At 42.1% G+C, this 23,130-nt stretch overlaps 1 protein-coding gene across 1 annotated transcript in view; it reads left to right on the top strand.

Moving 5' to 3' along the window:
• cdkal1 (CDK5 regulatory subunit associated protein 1-like 1) overlaps positions 1-23,130 on the top strand; it is a 176,699-nt gene that overhangs the window by 86,403 nt on the left and 67,166 nt on the right. Inside the window, 2 exon segments of the mRNA XM_043261055.1 lie at positions 12,496-12,658; positions 20,659-20,804. Coding sequence (XP_043116990.1) covers positions 12,496-12,658; positions 20,659-20,804 — 309 coding nt within the window.

The raw sequence follows: 23,130 nt of genomic DNA, 5'->3' as shown, positions 1-23,130 counted from the left end.
TGTACAAGTTAAATTACAGACAATAATGAAATGACAATAAAAAGCCACTTGACTTGATATATTTCCTTGATGTCTTGTATATTTGATAATGTTGAATATATGTGGATGGGAATATGCATGGAAATTACATGCAGATGGGGCTGTGCGTAGTAAAACTAGGCATAGGAAGTTCCATATATGGTTATTTCTGGGAGTCGTTGGGGTGGAGATGCATGAACACACAGTATTCACCTGACTGGGATTTCTAAGAGATTTTTGTGCATATTCTGGCATGGTTTTATAAATCTAGAAACTTTGCGTGTACGTAAATTCTAGTTTTTGTGCCTACATACACATTTAGGATGAAATCTACAGACTTTTAGAAATGAAGCCCCAGATGAAGCAGGATGTAAGTGATCTTGTGCAGGTGTGATCGATGTTGACTGGAGCATTTACGTATGTTCTGCCTGCTGTTGGAGATCAGCAAGATGGTAATAATCTGAGCCACGGCCTGTAGCGCTCACTTCAGTGTTCATCACAGACAGAGTGAGGATGGTGAGGATGGAGAGATTGTCTCTTCATCACAGTGTGTTTGTGAAGTGAGGAGCTCATTAAAATCCGATCGCTCAGAAAGCGCATTGCGTTCACAACTTACGTCAAGAACCCCATTCCACCATTAATCCATTTGCCAACTTTAATTTCAATGGCTATTTGTCCTGTTTAAACGGCCCTTTCCCATCATGCAGTATTTCAGACTAGCAGGAGCTGGAGAGGCGTGGAGCGAGGCTGGTATTGACGGCTGAAGAGAGGGCTGATTGAAGCTGCAGGGGTCCTGCAGACGGCCTTTTAGCACGAGACGACCGCATCAAGCTTTCACAGACAGGTCTGTTGTCTTCATGCTCCAACACCTTCCATTCAAACCTATTTGCGAGTACACTGAGGAGAAAACATCTCAACGTGTGGAGAGGTCACATGCGTGTGCCCCGATCGATAATTTAGCGGAGCGACATATTTTTCACCTTTTGAAGTTCTCCTCGGTGTTCTGATGACTGCAACAACAGCCAAATAGTGACATGACGCAGAGAGTCTGAAGATTGTGACAGAACATGAGGGAGCTCACAGAAGAGACAAAAGAGTTCACACTCCCTCAGAATGAACAAATGGATCCAGACGCATCACGTGAGGTCAAAGTGTGTAATGTGTGTTAATGTCATAAAGGGCACTGACTAACGAATGAAGTGATTGAATAAACCGTCTTATGAAGTCAGATAACATTAAACTGCAGAAATGAGGTCAGCGCTTTAAAAAACAGGCCTCTGTTATCTCTCATTAGATGGGCGGCTCGGTGTGAAGGCTTCTGGGTAAAGCGTGGCCAGGGACGAGCTCTTTGACAGCTAATATTAAACATTAACACATCAATGACTTTAATCAGAGCTCATTTGCATTTATAGTCTCATCACGTCGTCAAACACACTGGCAAACGCTCGCCCTCAAGACACAGTCAGACCTACTTACGAAGGAAGAGCCTCTCGTCTGCCCTCCGTCAGCATCTTCATCTGTAAGAGATCATCCACAAGAAATCATTGTTGAGCATCACAGCTTCTTCATTTTTTCCTCGGGCCGATCACAAATTGAACTGATAGAGCCGATCAAAGCAAAAGACTAAATGAGGTGACGTTGTTTGTTTAGCTGAAGATCAGACAGAACAAGGAATATCTGGATGTGTTGTTCATTGACAGAAATATTGAGCTCACAGTATGATGGACAGAAGAGCCTGGGAATCCCTGGATTAAAGAACGAAGGAATAGCTGAACTTCTCAGGAAACACTTTTACTTGGTGTTAATAATGATAATGTGTCTGAAGACTGGTGGTGCATTAGTGTGTATAATGAGCTGTGGCTCATCTGCAGTTAGTTTGTGATATATAGAGAAATGTTCTTCTTCAAAATAGAACAGAGTTTGTGCCATGTTTTATTACTATTTTTACTATTAAACTCTGAGATATGTTGAAGGTTTCTCAATAATTGGTGGTTTCACAGATGTTGTTTTAAATTAGCTTTTTAATTATAGTGGTTTAAGTCTTTGAAGGAATTCGTATGGAATCATTTGTGTCTGCAGTTTGAGATTATCTGAACTCAAGTGAACAATGCAGACAAACAGCCTTCAATGTTTGTGTGTTTATTTTCCTGTAGTTTCCCAGCTGAGAAATGGCCATCATCTCTAACCCCTAGGCATTAATATATTGATGCGTGAAGATTAACACTAAGAATAAAGTGACAGGTAATTAAATAAGCCAGACTACTAAAGGGACTCAAACAAGGTCCTCTTATCATTCGTCACAGGGACTTCACACAAACCAAACAATTAGCCTTCATAAGTGTATCCCAAATATTTATAGTACTCCTTAAAGCTCAGAACTCGTCGGTGCTGGTCCCAGATGTGTATTAGAGATTTCTCTGTGGGTCGCATTTATCAGATGACTGTATTCTTGTATTCCTTTTTTTTTTTTTTTTTGTTCAGCAGGAAGGAAGCTGAAGGAGTTTCCACCTACACAGAGCGTGCAGGATTGCACTGTTTGTACTGTATGAGGAGCTCTAGAAAGTTCTTGCTGGTTTTCTCCGCTCACATTAGCATTAACTGGGAGAAATGACACTGCAATGCTCTTGAAGAGAATGGCTTGTTCTTAAGCACAGGGCTTTTCTCTGGATAATCACTCAGATCGCTTCATTCATCCTCTCCGCTTCTGTCCCTTAAAACCTTTCGCTCTTTCTTTCTCTTTTTCCTTCGGCCTGAGCTTCTCTCTGCTGGTACTGTTGACATTTGCCCCGAAACGCTTCCTTTCTCCGTCTGTGGGCAGAAGTCGAGCGAGAGACAAACAGGGGCCAGAGGGAGTGAGAGTCCCTCTGAAGGTCAGACGTAGCCCGAGCGTCCGGCCAGAAGCCTGAATAATTATGGATGCTGTATTTGTGCACAGAGCCTGTGGTGTTCGTGAGTTTGACAGAGACGTTTCCTGGAAGAGCTTGAGTAATTTGATCCTGGGTATCAGGCGTTCATGTTTTCTGAATCCTGTGGATTCTCTTCACTCGAGGTCTTACTCTTAGTGTCTTTTTAAGTAGATCTTCAGACTGCCGAAGAACTGACCTCTCGTCATGTTTTGATCATTTTCTCTCACATCACTGCAGATGTTTCCTTTAGTTTTATGCAACATGTGTTACTGTAAATTATGCATTCTACTTACTCTCATACCAACTAGCACATATTAAATCAACTGTGCTGCAGACTAGAGATGGGTAATATGGGCTTAAAAATATATCAACATATTTGTGGTAATTATCAGTGATGATCAGGATATCCTGTTTCTTTAGATAACATGATTATCTTTTTATTTTTACCCAAAATAGGGTGATGTGAGCATTACTGAGCACAAAGGTAATGTTTAATTCATCCTGGAAACTGGAGGGCGCTCTTGCACAGAAACTCCACGCATGATTCACTGAACGAATACTATTGACGACTCTCCAGGAAATCACTAATGTGGACAAAGTATCCATTTATTACTAAATGAATTGCGTCGTGGAGCGTCGTTTGAGAAATTGTACCTACGAACAAACGATTGCCAAAAAAAATACAATAAAATACAAAAGTATGCAGTGCTAACTGGTTATTTCAAACACTTTGCTACAAAGTTAATTTGGAGAAAAAGCATGTCAATGAAGGATTTATTTGTTGGACAGTAGGTTTGTAAACAGGCTTGTATAAATGTGTTTATTACTTATCAGATTTTTTTTTTGGGTGACCAAACCAGTTCCAGATTGTAGAAGGAGCTTCTCGTTTAGCAATAAACTGGGCTCAGAGCAATAAACTCAGAAATATGTCCACAACTAACATTAGATTTTAACATTGTTATTGCAGAAAGACATTTTTATTGTGGGGAGAAACGATAAGATATGGCCCACCCCTGGTCAGATCATGTGTGATATTGAGAAGGTCTGTTGGTACAGATTTCAGTATTTAGATGCAGTTTCACTTGCTTGACCAAACAAACAAAAAAGTATGCATATTGAATGAGCCCCAAACACCTTATGTTGACTGGCTTCCCATGTCTTTTATTTCAGTTTTAGTGTGTGTTTTTCTCTTTTGATAACTGACTTCTGTCGTAGCGGTTGTTTCTGGATCTCACCCCCACCCTCACGTCTTTCTCTGGCCCGCAGGAGGGTTTGTGGAGGGGGCTCGTCTCCTCCATTTAAAGCCCACTAATAGGCCCCATTGTCCAGCCCAGCACTCGGCAGCTGCTGCTTTGTGCCTGCTCAGTAAAGAACTGGCTCCAGGTAGTGAATAGTCAAGGGTGCAGCTAATTTACCCCCCGATCTCTCCCTCTGGCTTTGGGGGAGGAGAGCCAGCTCCCACAATGCTTTGCATGCAGCAGCTGAAGCAAGAGGCTCAGTTATTATCTTTCTCTCTCTTTCTGTCAAAGCCGGGGAGAAATCCTATTAGGTTTTTATTTCTCACCTCTGTTGGAAGAGGCCAGGCTTTTGTGAGTCGCTTTTTTTTTCAGGCGCTGAACTTCTGATGTGAAGAGCTTGAGAGCGAGTCACCAGATGCAGAGCTTGTCTTGTGTGCTTCTAGAGAGAGGCAGAGATGATCAGACAGACGTTAATCCACATTTAAATAAAGGAAGAATTTAGAGCAGAAATATGTCACAGCGGTTACTCTGAATATAGTGAACATTCACACAGTTACGGGGCTGATATATCAGCATTCTCTTGAATTCACTGAAATGGTTTGTTTAATGCTTGTAATGCAACGTTCAGATATTTAGGTATTACGGCTATAAACAGCTGATCCTAATAACACTGTAACTGTATGAACAGTCAAGTTGAAATTTTTATGAATATTTGTTGAATATCTTAACATATAATCTAATCCAATGGATCTCCTTTAGACCAAGTACCACCTCAGAAAATATTTGGCTAATAACGTAATGACCAACATTAAAATACAGTAGAGTAGTACAGTAGGCTTAATTATTCAGCTAGAGCTCTGCACAGTTCAGAAACCAGGCAGTTTGATTTCTAATAAGAACTGAACTGAACAGATTCTACAAACTCTGACTGTTGTTTTGTCCAAAACAAGTGATGCCTGTATTCTATTTCCTTAAATGTCTCGTCCGTTTGAAATGTATGAATTGTCATTCAGCTGCTCTTGGACACATGTGAGAATGATTCACAATTCAATTTCCTGCTCTGCTGTGTGATGGTAAATTACAGAGGAAATGGAGGGAATTAAATGTCCCATAGTTCTTTGCTGGGACTCATACACCAGGCCGGCCATTCCTGTCTTCAGTCACAGACAACAACTAGAAAACACAGCTTTTGTTTCACAGTTTCTTTAAAACATGAGCGTGACGGTGCGTTCTGAGGTTGTTAGTAAAATCTTCTCCAGACAGTAAGAGTCCTCTGCACTGGATGATGGCGAGGCTGAATGAGTCTGAGGTGTTTAAGAGCTGAAGGTCAGGGATGAATCAACACAATAGAGCTTGGTCATCATGAATCTTTAGCAGACACTGACTATAAGGGCCTCTGATCAGCTCTGTTGTTATTATTCCATGTTTTCCTTTGTTTAAATGACTAATAGTGGCTTATTTATTTAATGCGTATTAATGAATAGTTATGGGATTCTTGATCAGATGAGCAACATTTTAAATCATTGCTAAATAATCAACACATCAGTTTAACACCAAATCTGCGTAAACTTCTTTCTTTACTGAATCACAGAAACAAAGAAGAACGATCAGTTGGCTCCGCTGTAGTTTGGACCTCAGTGTTTTCAACCGTCATCTGTTATATTTCACTGCAGAAAGAGTGACATGAACGAGAAGAGAATAACAGTGATCATTTTTGGGTGAAGTGAACAGATTATTGTTATAACAGTTATAAAGTTCTTGCCTGTTAGCTGCACTGTTAAATCCCATCAGTGTCTAATATGATCTTTCATCTAATAAGAAGAAATAGAAACACGCTAAAGGACATGCGCTGCGCCGTCACACATACATGATCAGATTTTTTTAAAAATCCTGTGCCAATTATCACGGCTAATTTTCATGCAAATTACAGGGCCAGAGTGCATTTCTTTGCTAATGAATTGGCTTGTAACAGAGAAAATGGAATGGTACGGCCCTGTGGGGCGTCTTCAGGTTTGTTGTGATGGGATCTGGAGATGCTGATGGAGGTTCATCTGCTGCAGCTATTCTGTGTGTGTGTGTGTGAGCAGTACAGTAGCGTCTGTATCGTCTTGAAGACACACGTTTCCCTGTGATTCAGTGTTCTCGTTGCTGAAGTGCTAAAGATATGACCGTCATCTTGGGTTCCTACAGTCTGTTCTTCAACCAACCTGAACCCAATTCTGCTGCACGAATTGTTTCTTCTCATTTTAGATCAGTGTTTTTCAGCCTCATTTCCTGACATATTTTAAAAAAGAATCTTTGTATAATAATTTATTGTCCCCTTTTTATAATAATTTATGATATTACTGATAATATTCTGTTCTTCAAGTAATTACTTCATTAATTGCCTAAAACTGAAGCTAGATCAGAGTCCAGAATCAGTTCAGGTTTGCTGTGTTGTGTCTGAGAATTGTGGGCATATTGTAGCTTCAGTAGTGTTCTTTATGAGCCTCTGCTTCATCATCGATAACTACAGACCCGCCAAATCAGACAAGAGCCCTTGTGAGTGTCTTTTAGACGGTGAGCCGAGGAAGACTAAACTAATCTGTGTGTGAATGCAGAGTCTGGCCTGCGGTCAGCGGATGTTTATCATGCAGATTGAGCCAAGCAACACTGGGGCTGATTATGTAAAAACAGCGGCGAGTAGGAGAGGGATGATGTGGTAAAGCTCATTATTGCTGTAAATATTCAGACAAATATTCTCCCAGCCCGCTGTCTAAGCATGATAATGATTGCTGCAGGAGAAAGACCGCCAGTGGGTCACAGAACTGGACCGCAGCCCGTCTAGTCTGGTCTAGATCATCTAGATAAATTCAAATTCAAATCAAATTTCAAATTCAAATTTTATTTGTCACATACACATACATACATGATACGACATGCAGTGAAATGTTCTTTACAACCGTCCAGCATCAAAATAGAAACAAATTTAAATGTATATATAAATATAAAATTTAAGAAATATATATAAAAAGAAGTGTGCAAAGTAGAATATAAAAAAATAAAATAAAATAGAATATAAATATAAAGTATAAGATAAAGTATAAGATATAAAGTGTAAGTGTAAAGTGGCTGTGCAATGTCCAGTGCAAAGTGGCTAGTGCAATTGTCCAAATGTAAGTGGTGAGTATCTGGGGAAAGAGGGGTAAACATGGGAATTCCGGTATTTAGGTGCTGGGTGTTCTCTGGTTCAGACTCCGAATGGCCTGCGGGAAGAAGCTCCTCCTCATTCTCTCTGTGTTTGCCTTCAGGGAGCAGCGCTTTCCTGAACGCAGCAGAGAAAAGAGTCCATTGTTGGGATGGCTGAGGTCTTCCACGATCTTCCTGGCCCTGGTACAGCACCGCTTGTTGTAGATGTGCTGCAGCACAGGGAGCTCAGTGCGGATGGTGCGCTCAGCTGACCGCACCACCTTCTGAAGGGCTCGCCTGTCCTGCACGGTGCTGTTTCCAAACCAGGAGGTGATGTTTCCCGTCAGGACACTCTCGATGGTGCAGGTGTAAAAGTTCCTGAGCACCTGAGATGGGAGTCTGAAGTCCCTTAAAGCGCCTCAGATGGTATAGGCGCTGCCGGGCCTTCTTCACCAGGGTGTTGATGTGACAGGACCAAGACAGGTCCTGCGTGATGTGAACACCCAGGTACGGAAACTGTCCTCTCTCCACTGGGGTCCCGTCGATCTTGATGGGATGGTAAGAGCGCACCTGCTTCGTGCTGAAGTCCACTATTAACTCCTTTGTTTTGCTGACGTTCAGGAGAAGATTGTTCTCCTGACACCATCTCTCCAGGTTGTTGATCTCCTGAAGGTAGGCCATCTCATCGTTGTTGGAGATCAGGCCCACCACGACAGTGTCGTCAGCAAATTTAATGATGGTGGTGGAGTTTGTAGTGGCCACACAGTCATGTGTGTACAGCGAGTACAGCAGGGGCTCAGAACACAACCCTGAGGGGCTCCAGTGCTGAGAGTGAGGAGGATGAGGTGTGTTTTCCCATCCGTCACGGCTTGTGGTCTGTCGGTCAGGAAGTTGGTGATCCAGTGACGCAGGGATGGGCTGAGTCCCAGGACCTCCAACCGAGGTGGCGTGGAGGGAACTATGGTGTTGAGCGCTGAACTATAGTCCACGAACAGCATTTTCACATAGTTCCCTTTCCTAAAATCCAGGTGGCTTGTGGTTGTGTGGAGGAGGTGTGTGATGGCATCCTCCGTGGGACCGGTTTTGGCGGTAAGCAAACTGTAGTGGGTCGAGTGTGTCCGGTAGTGATGCGGTGATGAAGTCTCTGACGAGTCTCTCGAAGCACTTCATCACTACAGGCGTCAGAGCTACAGGCGGTAATCATTAAGGCAAGATGGTTGAGGTTTCTTGGCACAGGAACAATGATGGACTCTTTGAAACACGAGGGGACTACAGACTGTTTCAGGAGAGATTAAATATCTCAGTGAACACCGGTGCTAGCTGGTCAGCACAGGCTCTCAGAACCCGACCTGTGATGCCGTCAGGTCCTGCTGCCTTCCTGGTGTTCACTTTCCTGAATGCCCTCCTTACGTCGTGCTCCGAAATGGTGAACGCGATTTCTCTCTCCGGCTCTCTCGGCGTGCGTGCTGTTCATCATGCGCTAAGCGGCGCTAAGCGTGATTAGCGTGATTAGCTGCAGCCTCGAAAGCGAGCATAAAAGGTGTTTAGCTCGTCTGCCAGAGAAGCATCCGCGCTCTCCACTCTGGAGGTTGGCGTTTTATAGTCCGTGATGTTTCTCAGTCCCTGCCAAAGGCTCCTAGAGTCACTGTGTTGAAACTGTGACTCAAGTTTCCTCCCGTAGCGCCTCTTTGCCTCCTTTACGCTCTGCGCCACGCCGTATGACGCAGCCTTGTATTCAGACATATCCCCGTTGACAATCCCCCGTATTATAGGCTGCGGGCGGGATCTCAGAGAGTCGCGGATAGTTTTGTCTACCCACGGCTTCTGGTTGGGAAACGTCCTGATGGCGGTTTTCTCTACCGTGTCATCCGCTAGTTTCCCGATGAATCCACCACCGCTTCCGTGAACACGTTGACGTCCTCGGAGCTACACCTGAACATGGCCCAGTCTGCGTCATCCAAAGCGTCCTGCAGGGCGGCCACGAATGGTCAGTCCAGCGTGACACCTCCCTCTGTACCGGGCTTCCTGTTTCAGCCTCTGTTTGTAAACAGGTGCGAGGAAAATGGCGGCATGGTCCGATTTACCAAGCGGTGGGCATGATTTTGCCTTGTAGCTGTCTCTGAAGGGTGTGTAACAGTGATCCAGTGTCCTTTCGCCCCTGGTGGGGCAGGTGATGTGCTGGTGAAAGTTCGGCAGTGCGCGCTTGAGGTTTGCACTGTTAAAATCCCCAGCACAATGAGTGCGGCCCCGGTGTTGTGACTGGTGTGTTGTGAGGTGGTCGTGTAAATCCCATATTGCAGCGTCCGTGTCCGCTTGAGGTGGAATATAAGCGGCGCTGACTATGACCGAGCTGAATTCCGTGGAAGATAGAAAAGGCGACATTTGATGGTCAGAAGTTCCAGGTTTGGTGTGCAGGAGCGTGAGAGAAGAACAACGCTCGCGCTTGTCGCACCAGCGGTTGTTCACCATCAGACACACTCCACCTCCCGTGTCTTCCCGACTCCATTGTTCTGTCCATGCGGTAAACGGAGAAAAACTCGGCGGTTGTATGGCGTGGTCCGGTACCGCTGGGTTCAGCCATGTCTCGGTGAAGCAGAGGAGGTTGCAGTCCCGAATGTCTCTCTGGAACTTGATCCTTGCCCTGAGGTCATCGAGCTTGTTTTCCAGAGACTGGACGTTGGCTAACAGGACACTAGGTAGGGGGCGCGGTGTGAGCGTGCCTCAACCTGTTCCTGACGCCGGCTCGTTTCCCTCGTGGACGCCGGTGCGGGTCGCGTCCTTTTGTCTTCGTCAGGATCTCGCTCGCCAGCATGGGTCCGGGTTTAAAAGCAGCGGCGAAAGTTGGGTGCATTGTACACCAATAGATATAAGAGTGGCTCGGTCGTATGTAATAATAGCCATCTTATATAAAGAAAACCGCGCAGACTGTCCAAAATACTAAAAATTAAAAGAAAAACAAAAAGTTTTGCAGGAGCGGTCGTGGACGGCAGCCGAACTCAACAGCGCCATCTTGGTATATAAGTATATAAGTGGTAGATAAGATGTTTAAGAGGTTTTCCCATGTTTTTATTATTACTAAAAAACCAACAAAGCACACTTTTCAGATATGGCTCTTATCTGACCCATCTGTTTCAGGTCTGTTTCAGTCTCTATTAAGTGATATCGATTAGGAAGAGTTTGATCATGTGCAGTGTTGGCTGAGAAACACTGGTTAACCAAAGCACTAATGATGGCAAACAGCAAACGTCCAGGCGGGTCAGCAGTAAATGGGCCAGGGGTTTTTGGTTAAGGTGGGACTGAACGTTTAGACTCTGAGCTGAATGAAATCACTACTCTCTGTTCGTACAACATCACTTTAAGATCATTACAAGTCATTAATTATTTACAGGCCAAGCTCAGCTTCAAACAAGTCTGTGTGAAAGCCGATTAACAATTTAGCTTTATTTTCTCTGGACATATTTACTGAAGCGCTCTATCGTGCAGTTTAATGACCTGATCCTCTCTGAAGTGTTCTTCCTCTCAGAGCCTGAGGTTAAGATGATAAACCCTGGTTCTAGCGCTGTGATCACCCTGACCCTGGGTTTTCCGCAGCTGGACAAACAGAGGGTTGAGTTGAGCTTCAGTGCAGGAAAGGCAGGGCAGCTGTTTCCAGAAACGACACACATCCTCATGCTTCATTTCCATGCCTCGCTCACATGCCTTTTCTTTATTGCTGGAAAGAGGAGCGGCCCGTATGTGATGACATCAGGCAGGGTCTGGGTGATGGAGAGCGCTGGGAGGTGTGTGCTCATCCTGTTTTCACCACATGCTTATGCCGCTCACCCCGCCAGGTTAATGTAGTATGTTTTGTGGGGTTGCGTGATTAGATTGTCCCGTGGTGCCATGACCCGGCCCAGCTAAAGCATCAATGTTATTGCACATTCACTGTGGCCATTAAACATTAGGAGTGTGTTAGGTGACTAGTTGGGTCGTGTTCTCTGCCATTTGATCTAGAGACGTGATGTGGCTCACCATACAATAACCACAAAACCAGTCATGAGGGTAAAAAAAAAATGAGATTGGTGCATCATCTAAAAGCTGAAAAAAAGCTGGTATTTGGTCAAGATACAATCTTTATATTTGTCCAAATGAAGTCCTTAGCAATGCATTTTACTAATTAAAATTGGTGTTTTAATATAGTTACAGTATGGAATGTACACAATATTTTCATGGAACATGATCTTAATATCTTGTTTTTGTCATAAAACAAAAATGGATAATTCTGACAGATATAATGTGTTGTTGGCTATTGCTACAAATATACCTGTGTTGTTACGAATGCTTTTGTGCTCCAAGCTCAGATTTCACTGTAAACACTTGAGTAGAGTTAGCCAGACTCTGAAGAGCACCATCTTTGGATTTTGATGTCTGAGATATCACAGTTGAGTCCTGTCAGGTTTAGCGTGATCCACACCCTGTGACTCGGTTCAATCATTTTCTGAGGTTTGGTCTGCTGTGATTAAATGAAGCGATGCTGAATCATCTGTTAGCTGCTGAGAGACAAGGGCTTTATGATGATCAGCTGATGTTCAGGAAGCACTAACCTTCTCTTCACCTTTTCTGGCACTATATTAATAACCCAAGGAAGGACACCCATCAGAGCCACTGATAATGGCCTTGATCTGGACGCAACACCTACTTCGATTATTAGCGTGGACACAAACTCTTTTTCACGTTTAAATCTCATTATGGCTTTACTAATCATGTCACTTCGGTTCGATTCGGGATCATGAAATGATGGGATGAACCTTGAAAGCTTCTCAACCGGGTGATAATGTTCGGTCAAAGCAGTCATTATGAAGTCTCTCACAGTGCAAGAAAGCGTGTAAGATTGATGAGGCTCTGGAGAACACGTGAAGGCTGAGATACTGCTGTAGAGCATATCTGAGACTGAACTGGTTCCTATCTGTGTTCTGAACGACACCTGTCCTCTGAAGAACAGTCCTGTGAATAAGTCTAGTGAGCTTTTTACTACACTTACAGCTCAGAAACATCCCAGATCTTGTCCTGCTTGTTCAGGTCTGTTTTTTCACATCTTAAGCCATTTCCACTCAATAATTGTGGTATGTAATTGTCTTTATTGCGTGTCTTTGTCTGATGAGCGTGACTGGTCTTGTCTTGCAGAGGGTGTGTGAGATCTGGCTGACCAGCGAGGACACAGGCGCGTACGGCAGGGACATCGGCACGGACCTGCCCTCTCTGCTCTGGGAGCTGGTGAAGGAGATCCCGGACGGAGCGATGCTGCGCTTGGGCATGACCAACCCACCCTACATCCTGGAACACCTGGAGGTGCGTCCTCATCCTCTCACTGACCACTGACTGGACAGCACTGTTAAGATTCTGCAGCAGATGAAACATTACACATACACAAGCGGTGCAGCGTCACACCAACATCAGGTGGAGGGGAAAAAACACAAATTTAAATTTTTATTTGCTTGGGAGGAAAACAAACAAACAAACAAACAAAAAACATTGCTAAAATCAGATAAAACGTAAGATATAATTGTGCACTCAGGAAAGCATATCTCAAATGCTTTAAGCAGCACATACATCTGACAGGGAGAACAAGCTGCATTAAATGCAATTATAATGCCTAATTATAACCGTAGGACCCATTTCAGTGCATCTATGTGTGCCTGTCTCTTTTGGACCACAGTGTTTAACTTTTTCTTCAATTTTCACTTTGTGTTCCACATTCATTTCATTCAGGTGATCTCACTTTTTTTGTAGTGAATAGTGTACAAATAAGTAGGAGTTTTAGTGTGATTATTGTACTAAATTGTCTCCTGAATCATTAAGGTTGATTTCGAGCTCAAAGGCGGCGACTCATTCGATCCCATCATTCTAGAATAATACCCAGAATGCCGTGCGTTCCCCCTCTGAGCCCCAGATGCTGAGGACACTCGTAATCCCTCAGACGGCTGTGAGAAGTGCTGGGAGAAGCAGTTTTAATTTGCAGAGGGTTAATTGAGGTTGTAATTTTGTCCCCCGATGTATAGGTTACGTTTATGCTCTGTTACATTCAAATTAAAAAGTGATGATTTTTTCCCCCTAAATGAAAAGAAATAACAATTAAATGCTAATTAGAAATGTAGGTGTGCTTGTATACGTGCTAGAGGACGGTTATTTCTTTTTATGTGCTAATTTGATTTCCATCATTGGACTATTTGTCTTTATTTCATTTCCACATGCTCAGCAAGTATTTTTAATTGCATGTCGTTGCTTTGTCGTCTATTTGTCTTACGGGAAGCGGTGGAGCACGAGTTCACGATCACTTCTGCACTTCTTTCTTCAAGAGATTGACAATCTCTCGTGACTTCTGCTTCAAGAGCAGAGAGTGTTCGCTCATCTCTGTAGCGGCTGGTAAGGTAGCTGGAAGGTGCTCGTGTTGCGTCAGATGCTCTGTAAGAATGAGGTAAAGTGGTTTTCACCTGGGATGGAGAGATTACTTCATATATAGACAGATGAGCTGAAATCGCATGTCTTCTTAAAACTCAGCAGCTCATCACAGGGTGGTTTAAGAGGCGCTAACACTAGAACTTTCCTGTTCTTATCAGAACACATCCCCTAGACGTTGCCAGATCTCCTCCATTTCTTGGCTCTTAAGTGTTTTTTGTGAGTGGAGAGCTTCCGCTGCGCTGGTAAATGACTGTGTGATTTGGGAGCTTGCGGCAGCGGCTGTCTGACACTCTTTCTGAGGAGTCATTTAGCAGCATTAGAGGTGTTTAGCAGAGCAGATGTGTGATTTATGGAGCCTGTGTTCGGCGTTTGAAATGGCAGAAGCACCTGTCAGACGGGAGAGGACCGATCAGCGTGGTGTGAGAGTGAAAGAGACCTTCCCGTCTCACTTACAAAATTGACTCTTTCTGAAGAAAATGGTTCTGGAGTACTAATAATTGTGCTCTTATGCACAGAGAAAACGTCCTTTAGACAGGTGTGCAGATGCACAAATATATTCACACAGTGCTTGCGTTCAGGGTTTTGGAGTGATGCTTGTGTTAGTGAACACTAATGAGAATAACGTAATGATGAGCGCTGGCCTCTTCGTTAGTCACGCATGATCAGATACTGTGTAATCACTTCAGGTAAGTAGAGATTTCCACATCACATTCAGTCTGATCAACGGAGCGAGCCCAGTTTAAATGCAGAAGAGCTGGAAGTTCAACTTTCACTTTAATGTGCTGCTGATTACACACATCTCTCTTTGATGTCGTCTTATTTTATGCAGCCGCCTAAACTTGGCCGCCTAAAAATGTAGCTTTTTTGAAGCCAGAGCGTATCACCTTCATTACACAGTCATGAAACCTGACCCGCCGGTTAACCTCCCACACTGTACATGAATACTATAAGAGCTCTGGGGCTGCCATATCATATCTTTAAACTGAAATACAAGCCTTCTGTGTGCAGCGCTCCACCCGTATTACCTGATCGCCATCTGAGCCTTGACCTCCAGGCCGGTAGTGTCCACTAGTGATGTGCTGGGACATATTGCGCTGGAGTACATTAGCCTTTTAATTGGTGGTCAGCATCTGTTTAATCGCTGCTTCAATCCGGCGGGTCACAGGAAGTCACTGCATTACGGCAAGCCTTTCTGAGAGTGCTTAGCTGTGATCTGCTGTAGTGCTCTCTCTCAGGTGAAGCACCCTCGGCTGACGGCCGCTGATTAGTGCCGAGGTCCGGCCATGACGGTCAGATAATGAAGCACTGTGCTCTGCTCCGGGGGCTGCTGCTCATCAAGAAAATCACCAAACCTTCATGACTAGAAGAAGGAACAAACGTTCCAGACGATAATCCTGATGACCTTGTTTAAACATCTCACTTTCTTTCGCTCACCCTCTTTTAGTGAATAATTCTGCCTTTCAGTGGGATTGCTGTGCAGTAGAGTAAAACAAATCAGGTCTGGTTTAAAATTAAATTCAGGATCAAATGCTGATTGACTGATTACATGAGACAGGATTCATTTCAGTTAGTGTTTAAGAATTCTGATGTTTATTCAATGCTATCTCACGACCGATTTTATACTTATTTTGAGGTGGCTAATTTGTAAGAATTCATATAGCCTCATTTGTCTAGAGTGTGTGCAGTGATTGGTTTAGGTGTAGGTCATTTGTACAAATTTGTCGTAGTTGATCCACATTATGTGCACAAAAGGACATGTGCCTACTCTTATTAAATGCCACTGTTTTAGGCCCATTCAAAATCTTCTGGGTTGCCAAAATTTCTGTGCAACACTAGTTAAGGACATATCATATAATATATGCCCAACAATGTTCTGTGGATCTTCTCGGGTCTTCTCTACAGGCCTAATGCATCAGCGTTTGCTCAGATTATTAACTCTAGTCATGAGCAATAGTGATACTTATGTTTGACCAAACTGCAGCTAATTAAACTGTGATGCTAAATAGAGAAATGAAATGAAGGTGTGGGGAACTGAACAAGCCTTGAATCTGGAGAGAGCGATGTGTGAACATTCACAGTTCAGTCAATTATAGCTCAGGCTCTGGAGACTCGCCACCATTTGTGTTTGGAGGGGCCACTAATTTCATCCCAAACACAGGCCATTTTCATATTAATGAACCGCCAGAGACTCTCTGTCCATTAGGGGCTTAATGTAGCATTGCATGGACAGTAGATGAGTCTGTTTGTCTTGGACTGAAGTGATGATTCTGAAGTGGTTTAGTTGCTTGGTCTGCAGCTCCTGCTCGTCGTACTCCTGCAGGCGGTGGGTCTCTCCAGAGACTCAGGTTTTTAATCACAGATCGGTCACCCGGCACCTGTCAGACTCTCCTCCTGATCCCACAGGATCGCTGTCCTCTGCATGTCAGCTTTCACAACTTGTTATGGGAAGTCACATTAGTGCTGTCAAAATAGCTGAAAATCCAAGATCGAATTTTGTACTTAAATATTACCAGTATTCAAATTATATTTGAATTTAAAAGGCATAATTTAAGTTACGGGAAACATCTTTTAATTTCTCTCCTGAGGCCATAAGAGGCCAATTGAGCTAAATATTACTAATGCACATTTATTCAAATAAAATAAAGGACTATCTCTAGGGAAAAAGTTAGTAATGTTTAGAACAATGTTTAGAAATCAGTCTAACAATTTTGTAATCAAAAAGACTTTTTTTAATTAGATGAATATTTGATTTTTCTAAATGGCATGTTTGAGCTGTTTAATGCTGGATTTAGATATGTGCTGTTGTTCCATTGTGAAATGAACGGAGTTGTGTTTTACTTTATTAGAGAATTTATTAGAGAATAAATGTGACTGTAGCAATATGTGCATTATTAGAAATGTAATTAGCTCTAATGTAATCTGGTTCCAGTATCAGCTCAGTCTGAGAAATGTTTTACAGCAAAAAAACAACACTAGGATTTACATCAAGGTAAATAAACCCTGCAAAATTTTATTTAACTTCACTTTTACAGCTTGTACAGGACTGTGAGAAATTGTAATATTTACTGTAAATGCTGTTAAATTTATTTTTCAGAGTTTTATGCCTTAAAAAGAATAGAACAGTCCTAAATATCTTACGCTATCAAAACATTTTGACCTAAAAGCTAAATATACATGAAAGGGTCGTTGAGACTGAATTGCTGCTCTGTTCTCAGTGTCACAGAATGGGACTCTTTTAACACTCTTGCCGTGGGTTGTTTTTGTTTGGGATGTGAACTGTAATGGGAACCCTGGCATTTTACCTCTCAGAATATGTTCCAGATCTCAGGTCCACATACCGATGAAACCTGGTGCTCATAGAAAAGCTATTACTCTTGCAAATGGAAGTGGGAACGGACCTCTGCGTGTGTTCAATAGAGTCCTGTAGCTCTGTTTCCTCGCTGAGCGAATTACATTTTAATGGATTAATTATCCTGTGCAATGCAAAGTGAGAGCAGCTTTCAGAAAGTGAGTTATCTGTTCAACAGCTTTTCTTTAATCTGACGGAGCCTGAAGTGATGAGACGAACCCTTCACTGCTGCTTTTCCTCATTAAACCCCCAGCAGCTCAAAGCTCGGACCTGAACACCACAGGATGAGCTGAAGAAGTGTTCAGAGAAGTGCTTTCTCTCTCAACCATACACATAAGAACCTGTTTGAACCGTTCCCATTTAAACTAGCTTCATCATGATAGGTCAGCAAATGAATGACATTCAACAGATTTACAGGGAATATATTTATGTTCAATCTGTTTCGTATGGAAATATAGCACACAAGCGACGTCACTGGTACTTCTGCAGTGATTTCCGTTTCACCGTCAGATAAATCTCTCCACGTCGCAGCCTAGTGTCCTAAAGCATGCCACTGTGCTTCATATGCCTTTTTATGCTTCAGAGATATTCTTCTCATCTCTGAAGGGTCCGCACCGCTGTGGTTTGATTTGATCAGAGCCAAATGAAACACAGTTCCTTCTCTGGGCCTTTTATTTATTTATTTATTTATTTATTTGCCTTTAACTTCTCAGGTTAGAGTAGTTTGTTCTTAGAAAGCGGCAGACGTCTGAGAAGTGTTCTCTACCCTGTACTGCTTTATTTGCTTGAATAAATGTGTGTGTAAGCCTCGTCAGCCTGAGGAGAAACACTTCTGAGACACAGAGCTGTGATGGAGGATGAGGAGAAGAGCCGGTCTGCTGCGGGGTGTGTGTGTGTGTGTGTGTGTGTGTGTGATGCTGCATCATCAGTGATAGATGTGTCTCATGATAGACGCTGTGAAATCATTCTCATCTTGCTCTGCTCAGCTGTCACTCATCTCGTCTGCCATCTGCCAGAGCCCCTCCCCTTCAGCTCACGAGGCAGGTGATTGGTCGATCGGGATCGTGGGAGGCCCCTTATCATCCATCTCTAATGAGCCCTGAGCACACATTAGCATAAGCGCATAAATGAATGTTTTCCTTGAACAAATAACATGCATATTAAATGATGCTTTGGGCTACAAGGTGCAGGACACACAGACATGAAGAATAATCACGTTTGTTAATTAACGCTGGTGTGTTTCTCCTGCTAGCGCGTCAGATCGGATCTGATACTCCAGAGTGATGTGTGTGTCTGCTCGGAAATTAAAGTGTGTTTGCGCTTCTCTTTGTCAGCTAATGGCCATATCCTCATACTGAATATTCAACGCTTTAGAGAAAGCTGCATGATCTTCCAAGTTTGAGGATGAAATATAGAGAGCGTTTCAGTTATATTTTTATTAGTGTTTATAATAGTTCATATTTTTCACCAGTGGTTAGTAAAGCTGACTCTCAGTGAGGTTCTGCAGCGCTAATCAGTCCCTATTCTTTAAACTAATTCATTTGTTTAATTGTGAGCCCAGGCAGAGGCATGGTGTGGTGGAGGTGCTTCAACACAATAGAGTTTAATTGTGATGATAAGATGTAATCAACAGTTCCTCTCAATGAGATTCAAGGAGACTCTTCTTCTTCTCCTCTCTTTAACTCGGTTTTATTCATGTATTCATTGATTTTCATTCATCGATTAATTAAGAGTGAGAGGCAGTTTTTCAGATATATTACATGGGTTTTTTGAGATTTAAGACCATTATTGGATGAGCATGTTCGTTCATTTATTTTATTTTCTATTTTTATTTAATATTTATTTATTTTATTTTTTTACGCTGAACACATGAACATGTTTTTGTTGTGTTTCTTTGAGGCGCTGTGGAGAAACATTAACCTGCACAACTGCTCTCAGATTGAGAAGAACTATAGGCATCCTATCTGAACACACACACACACACACACACACACACACACACTACTTGACCCAACATTTCAGTTTGTAATTTCAGTTTCAAGTTACATGTGGCATATAGTGTTTATTAATGAATCAAGAAATAGACTTTTGTCTGTAAACCAGGGATTGGCTCTTACATACAGAGTCACATGTGCTCCTAAGTAGAAAATAAAAAAACACATTTATACATTTACAGGCAAATTGATGTTGCTTATTAAAATCCAATAGTATGCTAGGTTTTGAAATGCTTTTTGTATAATTGTACAATTATTTAAAGTCTCACCTCTTTACTCAACTGCAATAAAAAGATTATGTCAGTGCTACTAAAATATATTTATGACAAATGGCCCAAACAGAAGCTAAAATTTGAGTTTACTAAAACTTCTAATTGTCAGCAAAATATCAATAATACCTATGAAATCAAAAGATCAAATAAGCACTCTTACAACATAAACACGATGAAACAAACCGTTACGTCTACTGTTGATTGACAGTGTAATAGAATAAATGTGTGATGCTCTGAAACAGTGAGCTTTTAGCATGTTTTTATTCTTAAAGCTGCAGGCCGTGTGTGTGTGTGTGTGTGTGTGTGTGTGTGTGTTCTCCTCCGTCTCCAGAGTGTATGAATCTAATGTTTCGAGGAGTGTGTGTATCTGTCTGTGCTTCACAATCACACATTCTATATATGATCAATATATGACCAAAATAAGTTTGCTTTACATTATCATCATTATCACTCTGTTCTGACCAACTGAGGAAAAAAACATTACAATAAATCACGCTAACAATGATAAAATCTAATAATGATTATACTTTATTACCAAATTATTAATGTTAACTACATCAGCGTTGTGTGATTATGAGTATAGTGTGTATTAGTGCGTAGATTTTAATTTTCAAAATTTTCACAATTGTCACATCATTCAAAAATGTTTAACCCAAAAAACAAATGAATCTTACTTCGAACTGGTTTCCTTTTAAAATATAAAACTTGTGTAATGCCAGACTATCTTTAATCAGAAGTACGTTTAAACCTTTTTGTTTTTTGCAAACAGAAATATGTTTTTACGGTGAAAGTCACACTTTATATTAGGTGGCTTTAACTTCTATGTACTCATATGAATAAATAAGTACAGTGTATTTATTGTGTTCATATTGAATTTCAAAACACTATTTTTGCTACTGGAGATTTTACTGCAGCACAACAGTTCAGAAAATAAAATTCTGATAAGATACAACATTGATGACTTTTCCTAGGCATTCTCCTAGCGATAAGAGTCAGACAAAAGTATTTTCAATCATGATGATGGCACCCCCACAGTCCAAAGTACAAAATTTGTATAAAAATGTTTAGTAATATTAACCATTCATGATTTTTCTTCTACATATTAAGCCATATAAAGCCAGGGTTCCCTTTAAAGTGTAGGGGGTGCGTCAACAGTGTAATTACTGTAACTACAGAAATGAAATATCTGTCAATAAGTGCATTGTACCAAATGATTAACTTAAATGTAAGTATATAGCAGTTAAGGCCACTCTTGCCCTGTTCTCTGCTCCTCAGGAGATGGCCCGAGTCCTGCAGCACCCGCGGGTCTACTCCTTCCTCCACGTGCCGGTGCAGTCGGCCTCTGACAGCGTCCTGATGGACATGAAGAGAGAGTACTGCTGCGACGACTTCAGACGCGTCTCTGACTTCCTCAAGGAGAGGTGAGGAGGACTAGTCTTAAAGTTATTTATCTGTTCTTTTTTCCTTTAAGACTGGTCCTAAGTTTAAATTTAGATATGATAAGGCGTATTGGAAAAGTAAAACTGGTTACCCCTTGGCAGCTGCTATGTTGACAACGTCTTAAATTTATGCAACTGGCTCCTTGTTGTTTGTATAGTGTTTTCTTTACTTAAAAACCTGAAAAGGGTGATATTTTATGTATTTGAGGTGTGAGATGTGGGAGCTGTGAAGAAACAGAGACAGAGAGGGATCTCACAGGTTTTTGACCAAATATGTTTGATCTCGATTTTTATAAAATGTTGTAACAAGATTTAGATTTTAGTTTTACAGTTTTGTACATATAAGTACCTTCAAGTAACTACAAATGAGCATGTAAAGCGGTGTTCTCAGCTGTGTGCGTCTCTGGGTGATGCTGGGTAACAGTGAATGAAGTGCACACTACACTCAATAGTATGGATTAAATCTTGACATTTTGCAAATGCCAGTTTTTATGAGTTTGATAAGCTCTTCATTACTGTTTATGATTATTGTTCTGGAGTGCATGTGTTAGAGAGAAAATCAATGAGTCTAAGAATCTGAAACATGGGTGTGAATGAGGACGTGATAGAGGTCAGCCAGGTGTCGATGCTTGTGCTTTAAAACAGAGCAAGACTCTCTGAGCTTCAGTGAGACAAATGCAAAATCTGTTCTGAGAGCTCGAGAAGCTGAGAATGTGTGTGATAGACAGACTGGAGTGTGCTGAAGGTCAGATCAGTGTTTGTGAAGGTAAGTGCTCATGCTCTGCTCTGGAGTGTTTCTCTGAACGTTACTGATGGTCCATTTAGAAGTTAGGGTCAGTAGTGCTCCCTTCTGGAGGATGCTGGGTAAAGCTGACTGCTTCAGATAACCAGGTTTATTCCACACTGACTCGTTCATATGTGGCTGTCCATCACTGTGTAGAAGAGACTGGAGCGGTCAGGAAGAGGCCCCTTCACCTTCAGACAAACACAGCTCACTTTACCTTCAGCCTTGCTGAGGTCACGGGGTCAAACGCCTGCTCCCTATCGAGTGGCACTTCACTTCACAGCAGAACTTCAGACAGAACGCTGAAAAACAACCGCACTCTGTGTGTGTGTGTGTGTGTGTGTGTGAGAGAGAGAGAGAGAGAGAGAGAGAGAGAGAGAGAGAGAGGGAGAGGTCCCAGCCGTGGTGAAGCCAAACACTTTCCACACAGATGGGTTTGGTTACAGAGCGAGGGATTCTGGGAAATAGGACTGGGTGGTATGATCTGAAATCAAAACATTTTTATGATTATTGAACAATTATTTTATTTGTATTTATTTTTGCCCTTATAATTATTTGGGTTTGTGCTGTATATATACTCAATTATTAATGTTTTTTTGAAGAAAGAGTGCATGTCTTGCCTTAGTAATATTTCAAACATCTGAAATCAAAGCACACATTGTTGGAAAAAAAACCTTTCACTTTTATTGTAAAAACCAAGTTTACAAAAAATGAATAACATTCAAAAGTTCAAGAATTTTAATGTAACTTGCATCTATTCTAGATGATTATCATTTAAAATAATTCAGTGTGAAAGAGTATAATAACTTTCATCTTCTGTAAACAATTGTTTTGAATAATGAATGATTCTGGGAGAGAGCAGGACACCATCTCATGTTCTCGCTGTGTGGTGAAGCTTCTTACTGGCCGTTCACTCACATCACGTCCTTGAATCTAAAACCTCAAGACACAGCGCTTTTTTAAGTGCAGTGCAGAATGACTTCTCCACCACATTGCAATCAAACACAAATGTTTCCATGTCATGTGAACCAGATCCGGCTCTGCTGTAAACACAAGCTCGTAACAGCCTCGGGGTCTTCTGTTCAGGAAGTGATGAGCGCCGCCGCATGGGAAAGTGTCAGTTCTTTCTTTTAACACGTCACTCTCGTGTGAGACGCTGCAAAAGACTGATAGCACTGACATGGTAGTATGGATTAAAAAAAGGCATGGGTAAATTACATTGGTTCTGAATTTCAGTTTTCTTTTTGATTCATCGTCCAGCTCTACTGGGACGGATGAGAAACTGTAACGGAGGTGGTTTCTTGTGCTGTTTGCAGCTCATCGTGTCATTGCCTCCTGTGAACTTCTCCTTTTGCACACATGTTCCAACAAATCCCCTTCATCCAGCTTCTTCTGAACTTTCCAAGAGCCATTACAATACAATTTCCCCAATCTGAAGTCATCAGGCCTGCCATTCTGTATGAGAGCTGTTTAAGCCTCAGCGAGTAGGACGCCTGAAAGCCGGAGCTATTACAATCACCTTCT

The sequence above is a fragment of the Puntigrus tetrazona genome, chromosome 16 (assembly GCF_018831695.1).
Source record: "Puntigrus tetrazona isolate hp1 chromosome 16, ASM1883169v1, whole genome shotgun sequence".
Classification (NCBI taxonomy): domain Eukaryota; kingdom Metazoa; phylum Chordata; class Actinopteri; order Cypriniformes; family Cyprinidae; genus Puntigrus; species Puntigrus tetrazona.
The sequence above is the reverse complement of the archived record's forward strand: the minus strand, read 5'-3'. Positions and strand labels throughout refer to the sequence as shown.